The 26579-nt window shown below is 43.8% G+C and overlaps 1 protein-coding gene across 2 annotated transcripts in view; it reads right to left on the minus strand.

Moving 5' to 3' along the window:
* Positions 1–26579, minus strand: part of LOC117373074 (cadherin-4-like) — a 535276-nt gene that overhangs the window by 148999 nt on the left and 359698 nt on the right. Inside the window, exons 5-8 of one of the 2 annotated variants that reach the window (XM_055223001.1) lie at positions 21790–22020; positions 19759–19798; positions 17565–17568; positions 1759–1920 (exon numbers count right to left, since the gene is read on the minus strand). In XM_055223001.1, coding sequence (XP_055078976.1) covers positions 1759–1920; positions 17565–17568; positions 19759–19798; positions 21790–22020 — 437 coding nt within the window. Of the gene's footprint in view, positions 1–1758; positions 1921–7695; positions 7733–17564; positions 17569–19758; positions 19799–21789; positions 22021–26579 lie in introns of both variants that reach the window. The other variant, XM_055223000.1, reaches the window with a different exon arrangement.

Consider the following 26579-nt stretch of genomic DNA (forward strand, 5'->3'; position numbering starts at 1 on the left):
TTGCCGAGACTTTTGCAGCGGTGAAAGGGAAGCTGCAATTTTCTTATTTTAAACTTCTATAAACGTATAAAACCTTTAGATGACGAGAGGCGGGCAGCAGCGGAGGAAGGTAACGAAGTATAAGTAGTAAAGTACTGCACTTAAGTCGAATTTTTAGGTATCTGTACTTCACTTAAGTACATTTTACAGTGGATACTTTTACTTTAACTTCACTACATTTGAGCGCAGTATCTGTACTTTCTACTCCACTACATTTGTGAACAGGACTGGAAAGTAAAAAGTACTTTTCATCAGTTTTTTTGAGGGGTTATTTTTACAGTGTTCGTGAAAACATTTCGACTAAAGTTTCCGAAAACAAAAATAAAAACACAAAATTCAAAGTAAAAAGTAAGAAATTGATTCATATTTTTACTTTTGAACCAAAATATGTTATTATTTTTTATCAATATCACTTCATTTAACACTTTAAGAGTACAAAGTAGAAGTATTTTGCAGGTGTTGTTAATTTGTTGAACTACTTTTTTAAACAGGGAAGTAGTTTTTTTTTTTGTTTTTTTTACTTTTACTTGATCATCTTTTTGTCTCCATATATTTAACTTAACAAAATTGAGTCTTTCATCCTCCACTGGCAGAATTAAGACAGAAAAACAAGTAGTAGTCTTCTATAGGCAAACAAAACTGAAATACAGATGTAGTACAGGTTTGGTCGCTAAAATACTTATGAATATATGTAGTACTTGGACTGTAGTAGTACTAATTACAGTTAACATCGTTTCCTCGTCCCAAACAGACCTGGAGTTGTTGTTTTTTTGTTTCATTCCCACAAGTTTAACACACAAACAAACTCTGCACTTTTACGCTGAGAAAACGCTCCGTTCCACCTTGTGATGTCATCATGTGGCGATACAGGAAGTGCTCCGTTGTGTTTTTAAACTCCACACACCTTCATTTCTAGAATCATTTGGATAATAATTTCAGCGGAGGAATTGCCAATCTCTATAAAACTACAGGTTAAAAAGGTCGATTTTAACTTGAAAACCACCACTTGATGACATCACAAGGTGGAACGGAGCGTTTTTGAGGTTTGTCGATGTCACAGACTAATAATAAAGTGTTACTCAGACATGTGCGAATGAAACAAAACACAACTCCAGGTCTGTTGTTCCAAAATTGTCCCATTTTCCTATTATTTTAAAGGGGGGGCCCTCATTAGCCTCTTGCCCTGGGCCCCCCTTAACTCTGCTGCCGGCCCTGGATATACAAAAAAACCTCAGTAAAACTTGCATTTGTTTATATCTGTATTTGATAAACCTCCTTGTACCAGTATAATGCAAAGTAAATATTCTTTTTATAGATTTTTTTTAAAGATTTCTTCCACATTTTCACCGTGTCCCGGAGGAATTGCAGCGTTATTACTTCAGCGCGGATTCTGTGACAAATATTGTAAAAAACTGTCTATAAAAATCATAGAGATCTTTGTGTCGTCTCCTCCAAAAACAGCAGCAAAAATCACTTCTTTTATGGCTCGGAGCGTGAGAGGGAAGCGTCTCCGGGCCTGTGTAAATACCTTAAGACTCCTGTGATTTTAATTACATTTGGGGATTGTATTAACATCATCAAATTCGATTTTCTAACGCAATTGAACGTTCCATTATCGACATCTTTGGGAATACTTCCATCGGCATTCCGAGCGGTTCTGAACAACCCCCCCACATGGAATTCCTGAGCGAAAACCCGGTCAGGAGCGACGGTACTTACGCTGACGAGCATCTGCGGGAACGGTCCTCGGGAATTCTCGGCCACGTTGATGGGGGGGATCACCCAGTCCCTCTTGTGTCTGCGCAGCGACCCCGAGGCGCCGCGGCCAGACGATGGGAACAGGATGACGGGCGGAGGGTCTGAGCTGGAGTCCCGTGTGACCTGCCGGACAAAAAGCAGGGATTAGGGGATTCAGACAGTGGACTGGGTAAAAGAACGAGTCGAAAGTAGCGATAGAATAAAGACGAGGAAGTGGCTTTTGAGAATTTGAAGGTCATATATTACGTAAAATTAACTCTTGTGAGCGTTAAGTCGTGTTATGATGTTGTTACCTCCTCAAAAACACACCTGGAGTTGTGTTTTGCTTCATTTACACATGTTTGAGTCACAAAAATTCAAGTTTTTCTGATGTTTTCTGTATATCCAGGGCCGGCAGCAGAATTATGAGGGTCCAGGGCAAGAGGCTCATGAGGCCCCCCCTTTAAAATACAAGGAAAACGGGCCAATTTTGGAACAACTGACCTGGAGTTGTGTTTCGTTTCATTCACACATGTTTCAGTAACCGTTTCTTATTAGTCTGTAACATCTCCAAACCTCAAAACGCTCAGTTCCACCTTGTGATGTCATGAAGTGGCAGTTTTCCAGTTAAAATCTACCTTTTTAACCTGTCGTTTTATATAAATTGGCAATTCCGAGGCTTAAATTATCCAGACGATTCTAGAAATGAAGGCGTGTGGAGTTTAAAAACACTTCCTGTATTACCACTTGATGACATCACAAGGTGGAACAGAGCATTTTGGCAGCGTTTGTGAGTTAAACGTGTGTGGGAATGAAACAAAACGCAACTCCAGGTCTGTTTTGCGACGAGGAAACGACACTAGAATCAGAGAATAGAGTCATATTTGCCCTTTAAGCAAGAACGTGACAGTCTGACAGCAGTTAACGCACTTTTGAAAATACAGTGAGCTAACGTTGGCTCTTGGAGGGAAATATAGACGGAACCAGAACGCGGCCATATGTCTGTATCACTGTACGACTGTGGAACATCTGGAGTGAGATTTCGCCAATGAATTATTCACTAAAGACGTCTCAGTAAAGGCTGTGTATTATTATGGCGTTCACAGAGGCGTATTTGCAAAGCGGTTAGCATTAGCAACTGCCTCCCAGCGAGAGAAGGCCCCAACGGAGCTAAACACCCGGGCACTTTGAAGCCCGCAGAGGATCCAGGTGAACCGTTTCCATTTTCCCATAAGACTTTTTGAGAAATCCAAATGTTTAAACTTGGAAAAAAAGAAAAAAAATTCTAGCTGTTCTGTTTGGTATTTGTTAGCTTAGCCGATTAGCCTCTTTTTTATTTGGAAAGTCTAGGAAAAATGTATTGGATTTACTTCCAGAACCTCGTACTGGGTGGTCACTGGTTTCTGGGTTTGATTTTAAACCAAAAACGTGCACAAAATCACTGCACAAATCCTCCAGCTAGGTACTCCTGACCAGGGCCGTTGACAGAAATATGGAGGCCCAGGGTAAGACACCTCACATGGGCCCCCCTCTAATAGAAATTAACTGGAAGAGGGTCCAATTCTGGGCACCTAAGACGATGGATAATGGAACCCGGGACAACAGACCTCTTTGTCCCCCCTGTCGCTCCTGAAAAGAAACATGGCGGAATTTTTTTCACGAGCGACACTGATTTTCAAAGTTGTTCCAGAAAAAGTGCGGCTGAGTTTACACTTCCACACACATCACATCAAAACTGGGACTAAACCAGGACCAGACCAGGACTAACCCATGGAAATAGCCGATCTCTACTGAACTAAAGGTAAAAGGAGCTGTTAACTTGGAAACTACCACTTGATGACATCACGAGGTGGAACAGAGCGTTTTTAAGCTTTGTAGATGTTACAGACTAATAATAAAATGTGACTCAAACATGTGCGAATGAAACAAAACACAACTCCAGGTCTGTTTTTGAGGAGGAAACAGGATTAGAACACGACTTAAAGCTACAAGAGTTAGTTTTGTGTCGGACATTTGAATATTTTTGTCCGTTCGTCTCGATTGGGCTCTACAGATTTGAACTTTATCTGTAAATGGATGAGCTTTAGTCCTGAAACATCTATAGCCTCCTTGTCCTGGTTTAGTCCGGGTCTAGTCCTGGTTCAGCCCTGGTTCAGACCTGGTCTAGTCCTGGTCTAGTCCTGGTTTAGTCCTGGTTTAGTCCTAGTCTAGTCCTTGTCCAGTCCCGATTCAGTCCTGGTCTAGTCCTGGTCTAGTCCTGGTTCAGTCCTGGTTCAGTCCTGGTTCAGTCCTGGTTCAGTCCTGGTGTAGTCCTGGTGTAGTCCTGGTTTAGTTCTGGTTTAGACCTGGTTTAGTCCTGGTTCAGACCTGGTTTAGTCCTAGTCTAGTCCTGGTTCAGACCTGGTTCAGTCCTGGTTTAGTCCTGGTTTAGTCCCGGTTTAGTCCCGGTCAATTCTAGTCTAGTCCCGGTTTAGTCATAGTTTAGTCCTGGTTCAGTCCTTGTCCAGTCCTGGTTCAGTCCTAGTTCAGCCCTGGTTCAGACCTGGTTCAGACCTGGTTCAGTCCTGCTTTAGTCCTGGTTCAGACCTAGTTCAGTCCTGGTTTAGTCCTGGTCTAGTCCTGGTCTAGTCCTGGTCTAGTCCTGCTTTAGTCCCTGGCAGTGACTCCAGGTCTGTCTCTGAGGCAGAAAACCTCCTTATATCACGTCTTAAACCTCACGAGACTCCATTTTGTGCCCTCTCGGACCTTTAAGACGTTTTCTTTCATCGTTTACGCCTCACAGTCGATAGAATTCTTCAGTATAAAACACAAAACACATTTATGGATCCAGCCTTTATGTTATTTTCCCCTCGTCTTTAGCCGTCATGATCGCTTCGACTGTTCCACACTTCCTTTATCCGAGCTAATTATCCAGCGCTAGAACAGCACTAAAGGCTAAGAGCAGCTAGCATCAGTAAACATAACCCCGTTTTACACCAATTACTTTCACTTTACAGTCGTCAGCACGGCCGCCGCTGAACACAGTCGTATTGTTTATAGAAAGCCCAGGAAACACAACACCTTTAAAAGCTCTTCACAACTTTACTGAACTACAAAACACTTCCACGGCTAAAGGCCCCTTCCCCTACGCTACACGCCCGTACGGATTAGCTAGCCCATTCATCTCCGCCATTAGCCGCTCGCGTGAGGTGGTCCGCGGCTGATTCACTGACTACTTCAATGCGGTGGACTAGATGCACTTTAAGAGGGAAAAACAAGCTCGAGTTCCAAGTGATTTTGGATTAGCTTAGCATTAGCATCGGGTAGCATTACTGGGAGAACTGCTTTATTAGTGAAGAAACTGAGTCAGGGCTAAGAGGCGGAGGGGTTTGTTTATAGTCTGTGTAAAGACGTGGACTAAAAGAGGAAGAACACGCCTGATTTGTCTGTTATTTATGTTTATATCTTGTGTAACCAACTTTAAGCTACGTACACGTCACCGTGAACGATCCCCGTGAACGTCGGCGCCCGTTCTTCTTCATTTGGAGCCGAACGCTGTGGGCGACGTCTCATCCACTTCGTCTTTAAAGAGTCTACGTTTTAAATTAAACTAGTCCCTGTTCGTTTACCCGTTGCTATGGTGATGTCATGGCAGAGCAGTGATACAGAATGCGAATTAACCGACGCCGGAACTACTTGTGTACGTCAGGCAGTATTAACGCACAGCGGTTAGACGTAATATCACGTTTTACAGACCATTTTTGAGTAACAATTAGGTGATTTTTGAAAGAATATCATTGTAAACTTTTCGTGAAACAGTTAGCGCTTTAATATTAATCATTATACGCCTTGTAGTGTATTTTTGTTAAAGTAATTAGCTTCAGAATCCATAAATACATTTGTAACCAACTTTAAGGTACGTACACGTCTCGACCTCTGGGTTTGTAGGAGCTGAGATATATCAAGAACAATGGACACGGGTAATTGTAGTAAAATGACAACTTTTAGATATAAAATTATAAAAGGAGTGTACAATATATTTATAAGAAGAATAAACTAAAATAAAAGTGTCCCTTCTTCTCAAAGTTTCATCAAAGTTCAAATCAGGAAGTCGGGGAATTGTCAAGTCAGGAACATTTAAGACCAAAATGAGTCTGACAGCAGCAGATACAGAGAGAGGACACAGTTTTTCAATAGAAAGTGAATCGGAGCCAGAGTCGATGGAGCCGGAAGTGCACACGTGATCACTTCCTATTTGGAACATGGCGGTTAGCAGGTTAGCTATGTCCATTTATATAAACAGTCTATGGTGGTAACTAATGACCACAAGACCTATAATTGTCTTTTCTTTCTGAAATTTTGTTTTTAATGTGCTTTTTGCATTTAAAACAGTCATGTTATGGATATTAGTTAGCACGCAGCTGGTTAGCACGCAGCTGGTTAGCACGCAGCTGGTTAGCACGCAGCTGGTTAGCCTCCACGATGCCTTTAGGTTTAAAACAATTGGGTTATAAATGTTAGTTAGCATGTAGCTAATATCCATGCAGCTGGTTAGCATGTAGCAGGTTAGGAAGTGGCAGGATAGCATGTAGCTGGTTAGTACGTAGCTGGTTAGCACGCAGTTGGTTAGCACGCAGCTGGTTAGCACGTCGCTGGTTAGCCTCCATGATCCCGTTGAGCTTAAAACAATTGTGTTATGGATGTTAGTTAGCACGCAGCTGGTTAGCACATAGCTAGTTAGCCTCCACGATGCCTTTGAACTCCTAATATTTGCATTTTTCTAAAGGTTTACGGGAAAAATAGAAATTTGGACTCGGACTTGGACTTGGACTGTTGAGCTCCAGAATGTTCCACGTCTGTGAAGTGAGTGATGGAGACACAGGAGCCTGAGGAGCAGACGGGCTGTCACTCGTCTCAGTCTGTCCCGGGGCAGCTGTGGCGACCACACGAGGAGTGAAGAGTTTGTGGATGAAGTGGAAAATGTTTTTTGAGTCTAAACAAAAATGAAAATGTTCAGGAAACATCAGCGGCACAAGTGAAAGGCTGATTGTTCTCGCCGCGGTGGGTAAAATATAAAAATAAAGTTGGTAACGGAAACAGCAGGAGAAAAATGAAAAAAAAAACATTAATGGAAGAAAATGTTTTATTTTTAGACAAATGCAGGTTTATGTTTTTTTTCCTTCCTATAAAAATAATAATGTGCAGCTGAACCTTTGTTACTTTCACAGTGAAACAGACTTTTTCAAATACACATCCACTTTCACAAAATGTAATATTTCCATGGCAATAAATGAAGTATTTGAAGCAGCAGCAGTACTTTTTGTACTTTGTGTACTTGTAAAGAACTTCTTACATTTCCAGATTTTACAATGTTCATCTTATGTTTTTTTCTGATAGAATAAAAAAAACAAAACAAAACAAAACACTTCACCAAGAATCAAAGGCATCTGTCCTCCTGACCCCTCCCCCTCCTGAGCCGCTCCTCTATGAAAGGTGTGTGTGTGTGTGTTTGTGTGTGTGTGTGTCGGTGTGTGTGTGTGCCTGTTTGTGTGTGTGTCTGTCTGTTTGTGTGTGTGTGTGCTGATTTGCTCGTGTGTGTCTAGTCCTCTCTTCTCCTCCTCCTTCTCTTCTTTCTCTTCACTTATTATTTTCTTTTTTGTAAAGACACGGCTCATATTAATAAACTTTTAAAAATATAAATATGTAAAGATTTTATCCTCGTGGATCATTTTCATCTTCAGTCGACGAGAAAAACAACAACAACAAACTCACAAACGGGACTCACTCACTGGACACACAACTGTGGTCCTCTCCTCCCTCTCCTCTCTTATCTTATCTCTTCTCCCTCTCCGCTCCTCATCTCCCTCTCTTCTTCTCCCTACCGCTCTCCTCGTAACTCTCTTCTCCTCCGTTTCTCCTCTTTCTCCCTCTCCTCTCCACTCCGCCCTCTCTTTTCCCTTCTCCCCTCCCTCTCTCCCTCCCTCCCTCCCTCCCTCCCTCCCTCCCTCCCTCCTCCTAACTCTCTCCTGTCCCTCCCATTCTCCTCCTCCCTCCCATTCTCCTCCTCCCTCTCTCCTCCTCCCTCTCTTCTCTTCTCCTCTTTTTTCCTCTCCTCTCTCCTCCTCCCTCTCTTCTCTCCTCTAAAACTGTCTCCTCCCCTCCCTCCTCCTCCCTCCCTCTCTCCTCCCTCCCTCCCCCTCTCTCCTCTCCTCCCTCTCTTCTCCTCTCCTCTCTTCTCCTCCCTCTCTCCTCTTCTCCTCTCTTCTCCTCCCTCCTCTCCTCCCTCCTCCTCCCTCCCTACTCTCCCCCTCTCTCCTCTCCCCCTCTCTCCTCTCCTCCCTCCCTCCTCCTCCCTCTCTCGTCCCTCCCCCATCTCCTCTCCTCCCTCTCTTCTCCTCTCCTCTCTTCTCCTCCCTCCCTCCTCCTCCCTCTCTCCTCTTCTCCCTCCCTCCCTCCCCCTCTCTCCTCCCCCGTGGCCGCACACGTCCGTCACAGACGTGTCTCTAAAAGCTGCTCTGATGTTGCTGGTGAACGGCGGCCATTTTGTGAAAAAGCGTCTCTGGATGTGAAAATCCTCTCAGCCTCAGCAGATATTTTGCTACTATTTCCAAAAAAAACCCAAATGACATGTTTATAGTGAGATATTTCAGCTGCTGTAAACACCCGAGCAGTGTTTATGGTATAACTTTACATATTATATTATTTTATTTTCAATGCAACTATATAAGCTCTTGGGGGCCCCCTAGTGACCTTGGGGCCCTAAGCAGCTGCTCAATCTGTTTATAATCTGAACCGGCCCTGCATTTCTTATTTAGAGAATTTTTCGACTATAGAAAACATTTGTGTGAGCTCAACTTCTTCAGACTTTACTGCCTTAAACTCGACGTGTTTTGGTGTAACCGACAATAAAGATTCACAGAACGATCCCCGTGAACGATCGTCTGCTCCCGTTCTTCTTCATTTGGAGCCGAACGCTGTGGGCGACGTCGCATCCACTTCGTCTTTAAAGAGTCTACGTTTTAAATTAAACTAGTCCCTGTTCATTTACCCGTTGCTATGGTGATGTCATGGCAGAGCAGTGATACAGAATGTGAATTAACCGACGCCGGAACTACTTGTGTACGTCAGGCAGTATTAACGCACAGCGGTTAAACGTAATATCACGTTTTACAGACCATTTTTGCGTAACAATTAGGTGATTTTTGAAAGAATATCATTGTAAACTTTTTGTGAAACAGTTAGCGCTTTAATATTAATCATTATAGGCTTTGTAGTGTATTTTTGTTAAAGTAATTAGCTTCAAAATCCACAAATACATCATTGTTTGCTACTTTTCGCTCAATTAATGGAGCGGCTGAAGGTTTGTCCACTTCAAATCACAAAACTAGAGCGATAGAACCCACAACCTCTCCGAGCCGAAGAAACTTTAAAAATATTCCGCGCTCCGTGTCAAGGTGCAGCTCTTCATCATGTCTCTGTAAGATTTTCATGACGCTCACGTTTGCCCGGAGCCCCAGAGCTGCACCGGCTCCTCGACGGCCAAAGGTTACATGAAATTGTCAATTTGCAGAGTGAATTTACCGACACATGTCAGGGTTAGAGAGCGGCGCCAGAACATCACAATCCTGTCACAATCCTGTCAGAATGCAGTCAGGAGGGAGGAGGGAGGAGGGAGGAGGGAGGGAGGAGGAAACGAGTAGGAAGGGAGGAGGGAGGAGCAAACGGGTCAGGAGGGAGGAGGGAGGAGGGAGGGAGGAGGAGGGAGGAGGAAACGAGGAGGGAGGAGGAAACGAGGAGGAAGGGAAGAGGGAGGGAGGAGGAGGAGGGAGGGAGGGAGGAGGAGGAAACGAGGAGGGAGGAGGGAGGGAGGAGGGGAGGGAGGGAGGAGGAAACGAGTCAGGAGGGAGGAGGAAAGGAGGACTAAAGGAGGAGGGAGGAAACGAGGAGGAAGGTAACGAGGAGGGAGGAGGAGGAGGGAGGAGGAGGAAGGGAGGAGGAAACAAGTCAGGAGGGAGGAGGAAACGAGGAGGAAGGGAGGAAGAGGAGGGAGGGAGGAGGAAATGAGTCAGGAGGGAGGAGGAAAGGAGGACTAAATGAGGAGGGAGGAAACGAGGAGGAAGGTAACGAGGAGGGAGGGAGGAGGAAACGAGGAGGAAGGGAAGAGGGAGGGAGGAGGAGGAGGGAGGGAGGAGGAAACGAGGAGGGAGGGAAGGAGGGAGGAGGGAGGAGGAGGGAGGAAACAAGTCAGGAGGGAGGAGGAAATGAGGAGGAAGGGAGGAGGGAGGGAGGAGGAAACAAGTCAGGTAGGGGGAGGGAGGAAATGAGGAGGGAGGGAAGAGGAAACGAGGAGGGAGGAAACGAGGAGGGAGGGAGGGAGGAGGAAACGAGGAGGAAGGAAACGAGGAGGGAGGAAACGAGGAGGGAGGAGAGAGGAAGAGAGGAGTGAGGAAGGAGGAAGTGAGGAGGGAGCGAGGAACAACGAGGGAGTGAGGGGGGAGGGAACGAGGAGGGATGAGGGAGCGAGGAGGCAGTGACTCAAACACTCGCTCCTCCAAACTCAGCTGGAGTTTTTAATTACAGTTTCACTTTGACAGTTTGTGTCTGTGTCATTTTCAACAAAACGAATCCAAAAAAGTCATTTCATTTTTTGTTAATAAAACTCTTGTGTTTTTGAAAAGTTTAATTCAGCGGAAAATACAGAGAAAAGGAACAAAAACTCAACTCTGTAAAAACAAATATGAGAATCACACATGAGTTTGACCCACAGTCTGAGGCCTGTGTTTGTCGCCCCCTGCAGGCCACAGAGACACTGGGTCAAATGCAGATAAAGAGCCACATTAAAGTGAAACTGAAGGAGCCGATCTGTAAAACCAGAGCTGTTTTATTTTATTAAATCTAAACTGTGTAAACTCAGACGGACTCGGAGCCAAAAGCTTCAGTCCAAACTTCAGCTCAAAGTGAATCACGTGACAAGAACTTGACAGGTTATTTTTTTAGAACATAAGTTTTCTGTGTGTTTTGGTTTTATTTTACAGATAATTCCATGTTTTATTTTGAGAAATAGAACTGCTCCAAAATATTTATCATGTTTCAGAAGAAAAACTGCCTCAATTATTAAAACTGGAGAAAACAAGAAACATTTTGAAGTTTTATTTTAAAATGGGTCGAACTTGTGATTTTAAGAAGGACTAGATCCTGTTACTTAAGTAAAAGTACAGACCCCACAGCAAAAAATACTCAAGGAAAAGTATCACATGAAAAAATCTACTGAACAGTATTAAAGTACCTGTTTAAAATGTAATTAGAGTAAAAAGTAAAAGTATTTCATGGTGATTTTGACTCTTATGAAGCTTCAAATGTGAATCGATCGTTTTATTCTGTCGCCCCAGATGTATTTGAAATGGTCCATAACCAAAAATAAAACCCCACCAGAGTCAGATCAAACTCCGTCTTTAGGCTCTGGGCCGCTCTGGGCCGCTCTGGGCCTCTCTGGGCCTCTCTGGGCCTCTCTGGGCCTCTCTGGGCCTCTCTGGGCCGCTCTGGGCCGCTCTGGGAACCTACTTTTTCTGTTTAAAGCCCTGACTGCACACAGCTCTTTAACAGTCACTGCAGAGAGTTTGACATTTGTGAGTAAAAATAAAACAACATGGGAGTGGGCCACAGGAGCGGGTGGTGGTGCTGGCTCTTGGCTCTGGCTCTTGGCTCTGGCTCTTGGCTCTTGGCTCTTGGCCCTTGGCTCTCGCTCTGGTTCTGGCTCTACTCTGGCTCTTGGCTCTTGGCTCTTGGCTCTTGGCTCTTGGCTCTTGGCTCTTGGCTCTTGGCCCTTGGCTCTCGCTCTGGTTCTGGCTCTGCTCTGGCTCTTGGCTCTGGCTCTTGTCGTGTATTGAAACTGAAGAGTGTGGCTCACTGTGGACTCTAAAAAAAACTGCTTTCTCTTTGTCTGTGAGTTTGTTCTGTTTGTTCCTGTTTGGGCCGGTCCATGCGTGGGCCGGTCCCTGTTTGGGCCGGTCCCTGTTTGGGCCGGTCCATGCGTGGGCCGGTCCATGCTTGGGCCGGTCCCTGTTTGGGCCGGTCCATGCGTGGGCCGGTCCCTGTTTGGGCCGGTCCCTGTTTGGGCTGGTCCCTGTTTGGGCCAGTCCATGCGTGGGCCGGTCCCTGTTTGGGCCGGTCCCTGTTTGGGCTGGTCCCTGTTTGGGCCAGTCCATGCGTGGGCCGGTCCCTGTTTGGGCCGGTCCCTGTTTGGGCTGGTCCCTGTTTGGGCCGGTCCCTGTTTGGGCCGGTCCATGCGTGGGCCGGTCCATGCTTGGGCCGGTCCCTGTTTGGGCCGGTCCATGCGTGGGCCGGTCCATGCGTGGGCCGTCTTGTATGTCCCTGTATCTGCTCGGCCCAAACAGGTTTAAAGGCCCAAATCAAAAGAAATAATGACCAAAGAAAAATTTAAACACAAAAGATTAAAGAAAAATGTGAAACAAATGACATGATCTGTGTCTGTGAAAGAGGGAGAGAGGGAGGGAGAGAGAGGGAGGGAGGGAGAGAGAGGGGGGAGAGGGAGAGAGAGGGAGGGAGAGAGGGAGGGAGAGAGGGATGGAGAGAAAGGGGGAGGGAGGGAGAGAGAGGGGGAGAGAGAGGGAGAGAGGGAGAGAGAGAGGGAGAGAGGGGGAGGGAGGGAGAGAGAGAGGGAGGGAGAGAGAGAGAGAGGGAGGGAGGGAGGGAGGGAGGGAGGGAAAGAAGAGATAGGAGGGGGAGCAGGGGAGAGGATGAGAGAGAGATAGTAATAGGGAGAAAGGGAAGAGGTAGAGAGGGGATGACAAAGAGGCTCCTCCCTACAGAAAGAGAGCGACAGGAAGGGAGAGGAGAAGAGAGTTTGAGGGAGAGAAAGAGAGAGGAAGAGACGAAGTCAGAGAGGAGGGAAGAGAGGGAGCGAGGGGAAGAGAGAGGAGGGGAGAGAGGGGGAGAGGTGCCATGTTCAGTTTCTTCGAGCTCTGCGTTTTACACAAACTGTCGACTGAGCAGTTCAGTGCAGCTAATGGAGCGGAAAAACATGCCGACTGTAACAATATGGCCGCTATAGGAGAAGTGTGGAGAGGCTGCTCAGGCACAAGAGCAAAACAGCAGGACACATTAAATCTACGACGTCGACTTCAGACAAACACTAAGTCTCTTTGGGTTGAACACTTAACGCTGCTTTGGCGACGCCTAAACTAACCGGACGCCTGAAGCTGAGCGGGTCGGGGCTGGTCAGGACTCGGACAGGAGACCGTGGGACAGAATCAGAGAGACGGCGCAGAACGACGGCCTCTTCTGTCAGTCCCAGGGCAGCTGTGACTTAATAATGAGCTTCCAGACAGTTTGAAAATCATTCATCATAATTGACCTAAAACAGGACAAGTCGAGTCTGATTTCATGTAAAAAAAAACAAAAACAAAACAAAAAACAAACATATAGTGTATATAAACTTCTGGCTTTGGAGAAAGTTATGAAAAATTGTCTAAAAAAAAATAAAATAAAATAAAAAATGAAGAAAGTCATGAAAAATTGTCAAAAAAAAAAAAAAATCCTTCTCTCATTATTCTGGTAATTTAGCAAATAGAAATAATTTTGTTAATCGCAATTGACCGAAAACAGGACAAGTTGAGTCTGATTTCATGTAAAAAAAACTAAAAAAACAAACAAACAAAAAAATTATATAGTGTATGTAAACGTCTGGCCTAGAAAATTATGAAAAATTGAAAAAATAAATCCTTCTATCATTATTCTGGTAATTTAGCAAATAGAAATTATTTTGGTAATCATAATTGACCTAAAACAGGACAAGTTGAGTCTGATTTCAAGTAAAAAAAAAAAAAAAAAAAAAAAAAAAAAAAATCATATAGTGTATATAAACTTCTGGCTTTAGAGAAAGTTATGAAAAATTGTCAAAAAAATAAATAAAATTAAAAATGAAGAAAGTCATGAAAAGTTGTCAAAAAAAAAATCCATCTCTCATTATTCTGGTAATTTAGCAAATAGAAATAATTTTGTTAATCACAACTGACTGAAAAAAGGAAAAGTTGAGTCTCAAACAGTGAGAAAAAAACAAACAAAAAACACCAAAACAAACGCGTACGTGTCTTTTTACAGCGTATATAAACGTCCGGTTTCAACATCACTGGGATGATAGTTGGACTTTTTAACCTTAAATCTCACAGGTCGGTATTTTGTTTTGGTCGATCTGTTGCTTAAAAGATCAACACAAAGCTTCATCTGAACAATTTAGTTTGAAGAAATAATTACACAAAACAAGTCTACACTGCAACAAAAGGGCCACGGGTGAGTTTGGAGTCAGTTTTAATTAGATCATTTACAAAGATAATTAAAATCTGCCGTACGTACTGTAACGGCAGAGTTTATCAGACATCGACTGCTCTGGATTCTAAACAATCAGCGTCGGTCATGGAAAAAAAAAAATAGTGAAGTGTAGAAATGTGGCTCTACAAACTGAGCCACCGTTGCTCAAAAACAGTGACTTCAGTTTAATTTTATTTATCCAAACACGTTTATCATATTAAACGGCGAATATTACCCTATTCTCTGTGTTCTAATGTCGTTTCCTCGTCACAAACAGACCTGGAGTTGTGTTTTGCTTCACCCACACACGTTTAACACACTCTAAACGCTCTGTTCCACCTTGTGATGTCATCAAGTGGTAATACAGGAAGTGCGTCCGCTGCGTTTTTAAACTCCACACATCTTCATTTTTCTAGAATCATTTGGATCATTTCAGCTTCTGGAATTGCCACTTATCTCGACTGAACTAAAGGTAAAACGCAGCTGTTCACTTGAAAACTACCACTTGATGACATCACAAGGTGTAACGGAGTGTTTTGAGCTTTGGAGATGTTACAGACTGGTAATAAACTCAAACAAAATGAAACAAATCACAACTCCAGTGTGTTTTTGAGGAGGAAACAGCGTTAGAACATGACTTAAAGCTCACAACAGTCAGTTTTGCGTAATATAGGACCTTTAAACGCGCACATTCCAACGCCGGCGCACTGTAACGTTAATGTAGATTCGCTCCAAAATGGCGTCGTGTGCGAACAGACCGGCCAGCAGCAGCGCAAAGGCCAGACAAATGTATTCCTCGTCTTCACTGAGGGCTACGCCGGACGAGCTCAAACCAGTACAAGAAGAATACAGAGGTGGGGCCCCCTAAAGATCAGCGGAGTTTGAATAAGCCATGCCTCGGATCCTTTTATCTGCACATGCTAACGGGCGCTAGTGAGCTCCCCTCGGACGCGCGAGTACGGGAAGAAAGATGGAAATATGTAAAAAATGTTAAAAAAAAGAGTTCTGGTCAAGGTTCTTCATGCATATATCAGGGTCAGTGCGGATTCCAGCGGCGTTAATACTACATAACACGCAAGTAGTTCCGGCAGCGGTTAAATCACATTCTGTATCACTGCGCTGAGGTCATCACCATAGCAACTTGTAAATAAACCGCTCAACTGTTAGGACGAGCTTAATTTCAAACACTGAAATAACTGAAATAAGAGAACAGGCTTTTTACACTCACCCGCGACATAGTTCAGTTTATTGCCGTGGTAAATAATAAAATAAATAAATAAATAAATAAATAACTTGGCAGCTGGTTGAAGTTGATGTTTGTGTTGTCAAAGTTGAAGTGAGAAAGAATAAGCAACCGTATGGATTTAAAAGAACTGGATTTGTGCATGATAATAACCTCACTGTTAGCATCGCTACTTCCTGTTAGCGTTGCTACTTCCTGTTAGCGTCACTACTTCCTGTCCAGTTTTATCTCTATGAGGTTTTTGCAGAGTCACGCTAATAATTTATAAATATTTAAAGATGAGGCAGTGGACAGGGAGCTGCAGGTGGGTCAGGGGTCAGAGGTCAGGGAGTTAGGGTTAGACAACGGACACGGAGCTGCAGGTGGGTCAGAAGTCAGGGGTCAGAGGTTAGAGGGTTAGGATGGATGTCACTGAACGTGTTAGACACTACACAAACAAAATACTTCACCAGAGACGCTTCTGTGTTTAGAAAGAGACATGTTTGTGTCTCAATGCTAACGCTAATGCTAATTTTGAGGCAGAATAAACATTAAAGCAACACCTCAAACTGAAGTATTCAACGTTTAAAATAATTACGTAGTCTTTATTTTAATTAATGTGAATTTTAACAGTTTATTATTTTGTGTGACTGTTAGTTTTGAGATACGGTGAGCTAGCTAGCGCGCTGCTGTACATAGAGCCAGTTTAAGGGTCAAACTGTGTGATTATAACTTTGGGAGATATTTAACACGATAAATATCTTCCTAACTGCTGATTTGCTGGGCTGTAGTGTAAGTATAAACTGATGGGATGAAATTACAGTTATTAAGGGACATCGACTGTATAAAGAAGTGGACTTAGCGAGTGCGACGTCACCCACAGCGGTCGGCTCCGGTCGAATGAAGCTAATCCGTTCTAGAGCAGTTATAGCGGCTAATTTGGAGCCGAGTTCTATGTTTGGAATTCTGACCACAAGTATCACAACAAAGAACCAGTCCGGCGCGAGGATGTTGAAGGTAAAGCCCTCTTTCCTTAGCAACGCTGTCAATCAAACCTGTTGCTAACGCTAGCCGGAGCAACCGTGGCAAAAGAAGGCGCCCAATTTGTCTGTTATTAATGTTTATATCTTGATTTGCAGACAAAATAGCAAAATAAAAACCTCAGGATCATGTAGAGCGGGTCAATACGAATGCTCTATTTTCCTCATTTTCCTCGTATTGTTGCGTCATAGGTAAAACTCTGGATTTCCACAACAATTTTCTGGACGGGATTTCTGGATAATTAGCAAAATAAAGACACCAGGACCATGTAGAGCGGGTTAATACGAGTCTTTTCAGTGTAAAGTGAAGTGGATCCATGCTCACTTCCTATCCGTAACGCGGCAGCTAGCAGGTTAGCTCTGTCAGTTAACGCACACAGTCTACGTTAAGCACATCGGCATGAAAGAAAGCAGTGAAACGACGACGATCAATAGTGAAAGCTCGCCGTTTCTGACGCGCGCAGCCAAATTCGACATCAGCGCTGAGATTTTTGACGGAAAGTTGCCAGAAAACACCTCGCGTCTGTCCGTGATGTATACGTAGCTGCGTTAAGTAGGCGGACGACATCGCGCCTCGAAGGTCTACACAGACGGGGAAGAGAACGCCGTGATTTCTTTCCTCGCGTACGCAAATCCTCGCAAAAAATGGGTTCTCCGTTTGATCCACGCTAATCTCTCACATGAAACGGAAACATAATTGAGTGCATATGTAATGGAAATGCCTGCTTATGTACACTGTTGTTATGTGAACTCAAATCAGCGACTGTGAAATGAATGCCCCCCTCTGCTCCAGTCTCCGCCCCAGCCTCGGTGCCATCATTCCGGGCCAGCTGGCGGTGGTCCCAGCCCCTACCGCCTCTGCCGCCTCCACCCCCCATGCCCCTTCTCCAACCGCCCCCCCCACACACACACACACGCACACGCCGATGCCTCCCCAAAACTCTGCGCGCTTTGATATGAGCCCGCCCCCGGCTACCCAGACATCTGGAACTTATAATTCACCGGAGCACGCCGCAAAGCGCTATTTCCATAATGAAACATCGCATTTGCTCCGCGGCGCCCTGCTTTCCCGATGCCGTTCGGATGAGTAGCACATTCTCAGCTCACGACCCTATCTGCACACGCTCGCTCTGCCTGTCGTCTCAACGTCTTCACACTGGTTGACGCGTGGACGGGGCCTAAATATCCAGGATGTAACTCGACAAACCGGCTACGAAAACGTTCCTGTACGAACTAAATCATGTTTAAAGCCTCATTTTGAAGATCTATTAGACTACGCACGCCTAAAATCGTAAAATAAGTCACTAATAATTGTGTTATTTTTAACTCAGACCTGTTCTGCAAAAGCGTTTAACCATGTTCTCGTCCAGGAGTGTTCAAACTACGGCCCGGGGGCAAAATGCGGCCCTCAGACTAATTTTTATTGGCCGTTGAACTGGCTCAAATGATCATAATCAGTACTTTTTATGGCAAATTTGAGTAATCCTACCTCTATAACCTAAATAATATCATTGTCCTACAGACGTAATATAAACATTTCAAGTCTTATTTAAAGTAAGAAGTCAAAATGTTAAATGTTAAATCCACTCATCTGAATTATTGACTGTGGCTCTGTGTCCAATATTTTGAGATTTTTAACATATGGCCCTTAGTGGAAAAAGTTTGAGCAGCCATGTTCTAGTCGTTTCTTCTCGTTAAGCCTCTGAAGTCGTTTTTGGACTGATTCACGTTTGAGTTTAATCTTTAATCGACTATTTTCAAGACGCCATTTTGTCGATCTGCCCTCGTTTTCACCTCCACTGTGACGTACGCGCCATGTTCTGTCTGTGTAATCCCTCAGTCGTCCAATATAAACTGGATAAAAGTTAGTACCGTATTTTCTGGACTATAAGTTGTAGTTTTTTTCATAGTTTGTCCGGGGGTGCGACTTATATGTGAAATTATTAAACTATATAATGTCACATCTTCGTTCTTCGCTCTAGACTTGTACCAGTATCTCCTCCTCCTGAACCACTGAACATTTAACATTTCAACATTACGGTGATTTAAAAAAAAAAAAACATCTGAGAAAAACTGAACAAAAACGCCCCTAAAATAAAATCATATTCTCCAGAGCGACGCTTCATCTTCCTCTGGAGTTGGTGGATTTGTTCAGAAGCGACACCGAGGATGAAGAATTCAGTGGATTTATTGATTTGGAGTGAGATCCAGAGTAAACTTGTTGTTTTTTCTTCTTTATTTATCTGATTAACTGTTAATATCTTACGTTAACAAACCAGACACGTGTTCAGTTCTGTCTGTGCTTCATGGAGCTGAATAAATATAAATGTGTTACGTTAGCGTGATGTACTGATATTCAGCCTGTTGGTCCACATTTTATTATTATTATTAGAACTTGATTTAAAGATAAAATATTTGTTCTTGGGCTTGGATTTTGTAAAATAAATTTCCCCCAAAATGCGACTTATACATGTTTTTTTCTTCATTATTCTACATTTTTTGGCTGGTGCGACTTATACTCCAGAGCACACAGTAAATAGTCAGATTTTTATATAATACTTTTCCACGTTCAATCTCTTTACATCAAGGAACCACTCACTCATTCATACACAGACGGTCAGGTGGGTTAAACGTTTTGCCGCTCAACCAATGATGTTTACGTCGAGAGCGGGATTCGAACCGCCAACCTTCGCATCAGTGGAAAAACACTCGACCAACTCCGCTACTGTCGCCCATTTCGCTCTAATAACTTCCTTCTCCAGTTTTATTTTCTCAAACGGTGACACTCGTAGGATTCGGCAGCGTCGCGTCGTCATTTTGGTACAAATGAAAAGAAAATCCGCTACTCGCAGTTACCCACAGGGGGCGCCGACAGCTACACGTCGCTTTGTCGTGATGACGTTTACGGCGACGTCGGCTCCCATCGGACACCGCGGTTTTCTAACGCGGACGTCAGCGGATTTGTTTAGTTTATTACGTCGTTTTGGATGAATATGATTTTAAATGTGTAAATTATAACAAAATAATCCACAGAGATGAGAACCATAAAGACACAAGCTCAATACGGCTGGTCTAAACTTGAGTAAGAACGGCGCAGTCTTAGAAGCCGCTTACGTAGATAAAATGTGAGTTATTCCTGAACTTCCATCGCATTACTGTGTGTGTGAAAGTGAAAGTGAAAGTGAAATTACTCATAATATTAACCATAATGGAGATGAATGTTTATAGACAGGTTTTATAGCCAAACCATACATCACACTCTGACCTTCTGAGTGATCCGCAGCTCAATACACACAGCGGACCATGATGCATTGTTTATTCCGGACCTTTCTATCAATCTGCGTTAACGCCGTGAGCTTTTTCGCCGACAGGAGCTGATCTGAAAGACTTTCCCGCCGATCGTTGGGTCACCACTGCTCCGAGATCTCTCTGAAGATCTCCCCCGACTCCTCGTCTCAATTTGTGAATCTCGTTTCTCAAATTTTCGCTCGTTTTTTTCCGCTTCTACCAGAACAACGTTAAAGGAGCTGCAACTGTGTCCAGGTCCAGGTCACAGTGTGGATCTTATGAAGCGTTTGGTGTCGTTCTGTTAGCGTGGCGTCTGTGGTGAAAGTCGGAAACTCAGGATCTAACTTTTGTCTGTCACGGTTTAAAATAATAAAAACTGGGTACAGCCGCTTTAAAGGTGAAGCAAAACTGACTCTTTCAGCTTTGAGTCGTGTTCTAATGCTGTTACGTCGACAAAAACAGACCTGGAGTTGTGTTTTGTTTCATTCACACATGTTTGAGTCACACTTTATTATTAGTCTGTAACATCTCCAAAGCTCAAAACGCTCTGTTCCACCTTGTGATGTCATCAAGTGGTAGTTTTCAAGTGAACAGCTCCTTTTACCTTTAGTTCAGTCGAGATAAGTGGCAATTCCAGAGCTGAAATGATCCAAATGATTGTATTGAAGGTGTGTGGATTACTACGGACCTGTGTTACCACATGATGACATCACAAGGTGGAACAGAGTGTCAGCCTAAATATGCAGGTGTGTTTGTGCGTTAAACGTGTGTGAATGAAACAAAACACAACTCCAGGTGTGTTTGTGACGAGGAAACGACATTAGAACAGATCAGAGAATAGTGTTAAACGGGCCCTTTAAACACAAAAAGTTGAGCTGCTGCCTGTGTCCCTCCGTTCCTCCCGTTCACTATGCTAACACGCTAACATGCTAACACACGTGTGAATAAACATGATCTGTTCTCAGACCTGCTTGTTCATGTCTGTTCTCAGAAGCTCAGCTCAGGTCTGGTTAAACAACAACAGCAGCAGCTCCAGTGGAAACGAGATGGGTATGACCTGAGGCTCTGACACACTGTCTAATCTGTGTGTGTGTGTGTGAATGAGTGCGGGTGAATATGTGTGGGTGCGTGTGTGTGTGTCTGAGCGCATGTGTGTGTGTGATCTGTGTATATATATGAATGTGCATCAGTGCGGTGTGTGAGTGTGGCAAGTGCATGTATGTATGTGTGTGTGAGTGTGGTGTGTGTGTACGTGTAGGGGTGCGCATGTGAGCATAAGTGTGGTGTGTGTTTGTGAGAGTGTGTTGTGTGTTGTGTGTTGTGTTTGTGTGTTTTGTTGGTTGTGTAAGTCGTTGTTGCAGATGGGTCTTGTTCCATCAGCTGTGGCTTTAGTCTCACTACAGAGTCTGGAGTGACTTAATCTAAAGAGTCTTGAAGGACACAATATAAATAATCATCCTCCTCCTCCTTCTTCTTCTCCTTCTTCTCCTCCTCCTCCTCCTCCTTCTTCTTCTTCTCTCTTGTCAGTCATAATGTATTGGCTGATCAGAACCTGAGCAGTATTTGTTCTTAACATACTCCTGTCAGAATCTACAGAATCTAGAGTGACTTAATCTAAAAGAGTCTTGAAGGACACAATATAAATCCAATGCATTCTTCTTCTTTTTCTTCTCCTTCTCCTTCTCCTCCTCCTCCTCCTCCTCCTCCTCCTCCTCCTCCTCCTCCTCCCTTGTCAGTCATAATGTACTGGCTGATCCAAACCTGAGCAGTATTCGTTCTTAACATACTCCCGTCTTACTTTTTCACAGAGGAGCTGATGATAGAGACTCTGCCGATCCCCAGAACCAGCTGCAAACCTCAGCTCACCTCTGACTACTCTTAAATAGAGGCAGAGGAGTCCAGGACCCCCGGGTGTCCAAGACTCAGGATGTTTTCCAATAACAGCTTACAAGTGAGGGGAATGGGACTCGCCCCCTGCGGCACCATGATTCCATCACTTTTAACCATGTGCGACTGCTACTTTTTCTCCCTCGCTCTACAATCTCTCTGCCTCGGTGAAAAACCCCAAGGAGTTCTGACCTGATTCTCGCCTGCCGCTATCACCGAACCGCTCGAAACCGCTTTGGAATGACAAGTGAATTCCTCTAAGTGTCAAACTCACCTTATTTCCATTTGGTTTAAGTCCCGGAGAAGCGTCGACCGCGAGCTGCACTTCGGTCCCCCACACCTGCGAGTTTGGACCGTGAGCTTGGACCGTGAACCGCACCGGTTTGTCCAACAGCGCTACCTCCTCCGGGACGTAGATGGCGCCGTCTAGTAGCACGGTGAAGCGGGGGTCGCTGCTCTGGAAGGTCACGGACTTGTTCCCCAGGCAGTCGTCAAATTTCACTGTGGAGAAAACACGACAGGAAGAAACGAGGTGAGTTTTAAGAGTTGAAGCGCAAATTTTATCGATGTAAAATACGTTTGTTTGAGGTGAGGATGCGGTTGTGTACTTCCTCTAGACCGCATGTGTCAAACTCAAGGCCCCCGGGTCAAATGTGGCCCTCAACGTCATTTTATGTGGCCCTCGACAGAATAAATTAAAAGGTATGATGGTCTTAACGTGTTATTTTATGAAGAGAAGTTGAATAAGTGATAACTACAGAAACAGTTAATTAAAAAGTTAAAAAGTAGTTACATTTTGCTGATGTGGCCCTCGGTGACACCCCTGCTCTCGACAAAAACAGGCAGAAGTAAAACTATCGAGGGAATGTGTTCACCGTGGGCACATTTGTTAGATTCTGTTCAGGAAGAATTTATATTTGAACGCCGTAGATTTCATAACATGTTTAAAGAACTCTGAGCCACAGGTACAACACGTTTTACTATTTTTTGTTCTATTGTCTAACTCGGGGGTGTCCAAACTACGGCTCGGGGGCCAAATGCAGCCCTCAGACCGACTTTTATTGGCCCTCAATCCTTTAGTTTAACTGGTGCAATTGATCATAATCAGTACTTTTTCTGCACATTTGAGTAATCCCACCAATATAAAGACCTAATATTAACCTCCTGAGACCCGAGCGCTTGCAGAACTTTATTTGCAAAAACTATTAAGAGCTTGAACACAGACATTTTGTGTAAAAAACTAAATGAGAAACAATTGCGCCTCTGGGAACAATGTGTCTCATTTGTGCTGCTGACAGGTGCAGGAAGACATGTGCCTTTAAATAAAATAAAATAAAATAAATAAATGAATAAATATATACAATTAAAAAATATATATTAAAATACAATAAAAAACCCCAAAATAAAATAAAAATAATTAAATAAAAAAATGAAATACAATAAAAAAAAAATAATAATAATAATTAAAAAATGAAAATAAATAAATAAATATTCTAAACTCTTAGAAATATTCAAAATTGAACATGTTCTTGTTGCTGTTCTTCTAAAAATTTGCACTGTGGCCTAAACAACCCAAAATGTGTTGTCCACAGATGAGGACACCAGGTCTAAGGAGGTTAATATTTCAAGACTTATTTAAAGTGTGTTAAATGCACCATCTGAATCATCCACTGTATTGACACTCGTTTGTTGTCCTCCGTGTCGAATATTTTCCAAGATATGGCCCTCGGTGAAAAGAGTTTGAGCGCTCCTGGTCTAACTAATTCTCATCTTTGCAACTCAAACTGCCATTTTGATTTGAGAGCGACGCAATGCGCAGCCCGACTTCTCTCGGTAAAAGGTCATTTTTTAATTAGACCTTTTCCACCTTCAAGTCACTCAAACGTTCCAATTCAAATGCTGCGTCCTAACCGAAACGGGACAGGCCTATGCAATGGACCGTACGTCAACCGCTGTCTGTGCGCTTACGTTCCGTCACTTACGTTTCATCGCCGAGCAACTGTGACAGCCGCTGACGCCATTTTCCTCCGCAGAAGAAGTGACGTTCGGCGCACGATGGGATATAGAAGTGCGCGACGTCTGCTCAGGTGTACGCTTCGTTCGCGGCTGATCTCCGTGGAAGCGCAGGGCACGTTTGTTTTGCTGCGTTTGACAGGGACAGGCCTCGTCGCACCGGAAGTGACGTAAGTGTCCTTCAAACGCAGCTGACGGAGTGTGAAACCGTCGAATTGGGACACAGCAAAAGCACTTTACATCAAGGAATCACTCACACATTAACAGACAATGGGCGGGTTAAGTGTCTTGCCTAAAAGCACAACAGCAGCATTTATCTGTAGGAGCTGGAATTGCACTGCCAACCTGTGGGTCAGTGGATCTGGACGCTCAGTGATGTTTACGTTGAACCGCAAACCTTCGCATCAGTGGATAAAAACTCTACCAGCTGAACAGGGCCGGTCCAGACTATAATCAGACTGAGCGGCTGCTTTGGGCCCCGAGGCCAACAGGGGGCCCCCAAGAGCTTATACATTTAATATATAAAGTTTTATTAGACACAGGGCTTGTGTGTTTACAGCCTGAATATCCCTCTAAAACTATTACATTTGTTTTATATTTAAAGTAGTAAATTATCTGCTGCTGCTGTGTTTGTTTTTGAGTCGGGCAGAGGTGAGGGCAGCTCTGTGTTTACACCGGAGCAAGGACCCGACATCATGTGAATGTAAGAAACACACAACTGAACACACAACTGGACACACAACTGAACACACAACTGAACACACAACTGAGCACACAACTGAACACACTAAAATCCAACAGAAACTTGTCTAGAATTTCAATAATCTTATGTTTGTGTCGTTCTTATATGTTTGTGTTGTTGTTGTGTGTTTGTGTTGTTCTTATATGTTTGTGTTGTTGTTGTGTTTGTGTTGTTGTTATATGTTTGTGTTGTTGTTATATGTTTGTGTTGTTGTTATATGTTTGTGTCGTTCTTATATGTTTGTGTCGTTCTTATATGTTTGTGTCGTTATATGTTTGTGTCGTTATATGTTTGTGTCGTTCTTATGTTTGTGTTGTTCTTATATGTTTGTGTTGTTCTTATATGTTTGTGTTGTTGTAGTTGTGTCGTTCTGGATGTTTTCAGTCTGATGTTGTTCAGATAAAAACAAAAACAACTGGTCAAAGTGACAAGAGTCAGAATGTGTCAAATGTGAATCACCAACAGCTGAGCCAGGAGGGGGCCCCAGAGACACAGCCCGGGGCCCCTGAGAGGAGGGGGCCCCAGAGACACAGCCCGGGGCCCCTGAGAGGAGGGGGCCCCAGAGACACAGCCCAGGGGCCCTGAGAGGAGGGGGCCCCAGAGACACATTCAGCCCATGGCCCCTGAAAGCTGGGACCGGCCCTGTTACTCATGTAATTTACAATAAGAAAGAGAAAGTGGCAAACTGACAATTATACTGAAATGTTATGAGGGTAGAGCTTAAATAAAAATAAAAATAAAAACCTCCAGGAGCAGTAAACACACTTCACCCCATCAGACCTAAAAGACCAACAACTTTCACTGAAGTAAAACTCAAATTTTAGTCGCAAACATCACCAAAATAAGATGAAAAAACACCCTTAAAGTCTCAAAGTCGGTCTCTGCCACGACGACGCCCTTTGGACCTTTCTCCAGATCGAATGGATTTGAAGCGGAGCCAAGTTTCATAAAAACACAGCGGCAGTGAGAGTATCGCTGACAAACAGGAACCGAGCACAACAGAGGCTGAAACGAGCTTTAGGAGAAAATGACACTCGAAATGATCAACTTTGCAAAAAACCAGAGCCGGTGTTTACATTTCACTGTCACGTCGTATTGATCCCGAGCGTCGAGCGGCGGTTAATAGCGCCGCCGTTTCCCTTCAAGTGACAAACCGAATGCTTTTAGCTTTTAATCTGACGAGAAAGGCTTCACTGTGTGGTCTTTTTTACGGCCGAGACTCGCAGTTAAAGCCACAAGGTCGTCGGTCTGCGGCAGGACCAGACGCCGAGCTCGGACTATTGATTTTTCACCTGCTAAAAAGAACGGAAAAAAACATGAAAATAGGAAAAATATTTGAAGAAAACAATACGAATGTGTGTATAGAATTTGAATCGTGGATGTGCTTGGAATGAGACCGGCTTTTGTACATAATTTCCATGTAATTATGTAAAAATGTGTCTGAAAAGTATACTGGGGAGCGCTTGAATCCCCAATAAATCGACTAAATTAAAATAAATACAGTCTTGTCAAGTGTCGGCGTTGCAGATTTAGCTCGATTTGAAGTATTTTCAGTTGCACAGGTTAAAGAGGCGGTACTACGGAGCGTTTTTTGAGCTTTTTATCACGTTGAAACCGGAGATAATTTAAGATTTGAATGTCGTTTTGGGCGGATATAGCATTTTCAAAACACGGCGGTCTAAGTATGCTACACATTAACAATGAATAAACCACAGTGAATAAAATATCTCCTCTTTAAAACACCGTTAAGAAATGGTTTGTGATGTACTTTGTAGTTTATAGGCTGTGAGATGCAGCACCTTGTAACATAAAATGCGTCTTTAAAGTTTGAGCGGTTTTATTTGGAGTTATGTTTGTGCGCAGGCGACGGACGCACTGGGAATCGGCTCCCAAATATCGGATCAATTGATATCCTGGTTGGTGCACAGACTGTTTAGAATTAGAAGTGGATTAAGTGAGTTTGACGTCGCCCGCAGCGTTCAGCTCCAGTTAAATGAAGCTAATTGACACTAGCAGTTATAGCGGCGAATTTGGAGCCCGGTTACGTATTTGCAACGCCGACCACAAGTATCATAGCAACCAAAGAGCCAATCCGGAGCAAGGCTGTTGGAGGTAACGCCCCTTCCTGCCTTCATGTTTGGTTTAGAAGGGAGCGGGCGCTTAGCAACGCTGTCAATCAAACCTGTTGCTAACGCTAGTGGGAGTGACATCGGGGAAAGAAGGCGCCTGATTTGTCTGTTATTAATGTTCAGTTCTGTTGTGTTACGGAAAAAAATTGTGAAATACCATTGTCCTTCACTATATT

This window comes from Periophthalmus magnuspinnatus, chromosome 7 (assembly GCF_009829125.3).
Source record: "Periophthalmus magnuspinnatus isolate fPerMag1 chromosome 7, fPerMag1.2.pri, whole genome shotgun sequence".
NCBI classification, from domain to species: Eukaryota; Metazoa; Chordata; class Actinopteri; order Gobiiformes; family Gobiidae; genus Periophthalmus; species Periophthalmus magnuspinnatus.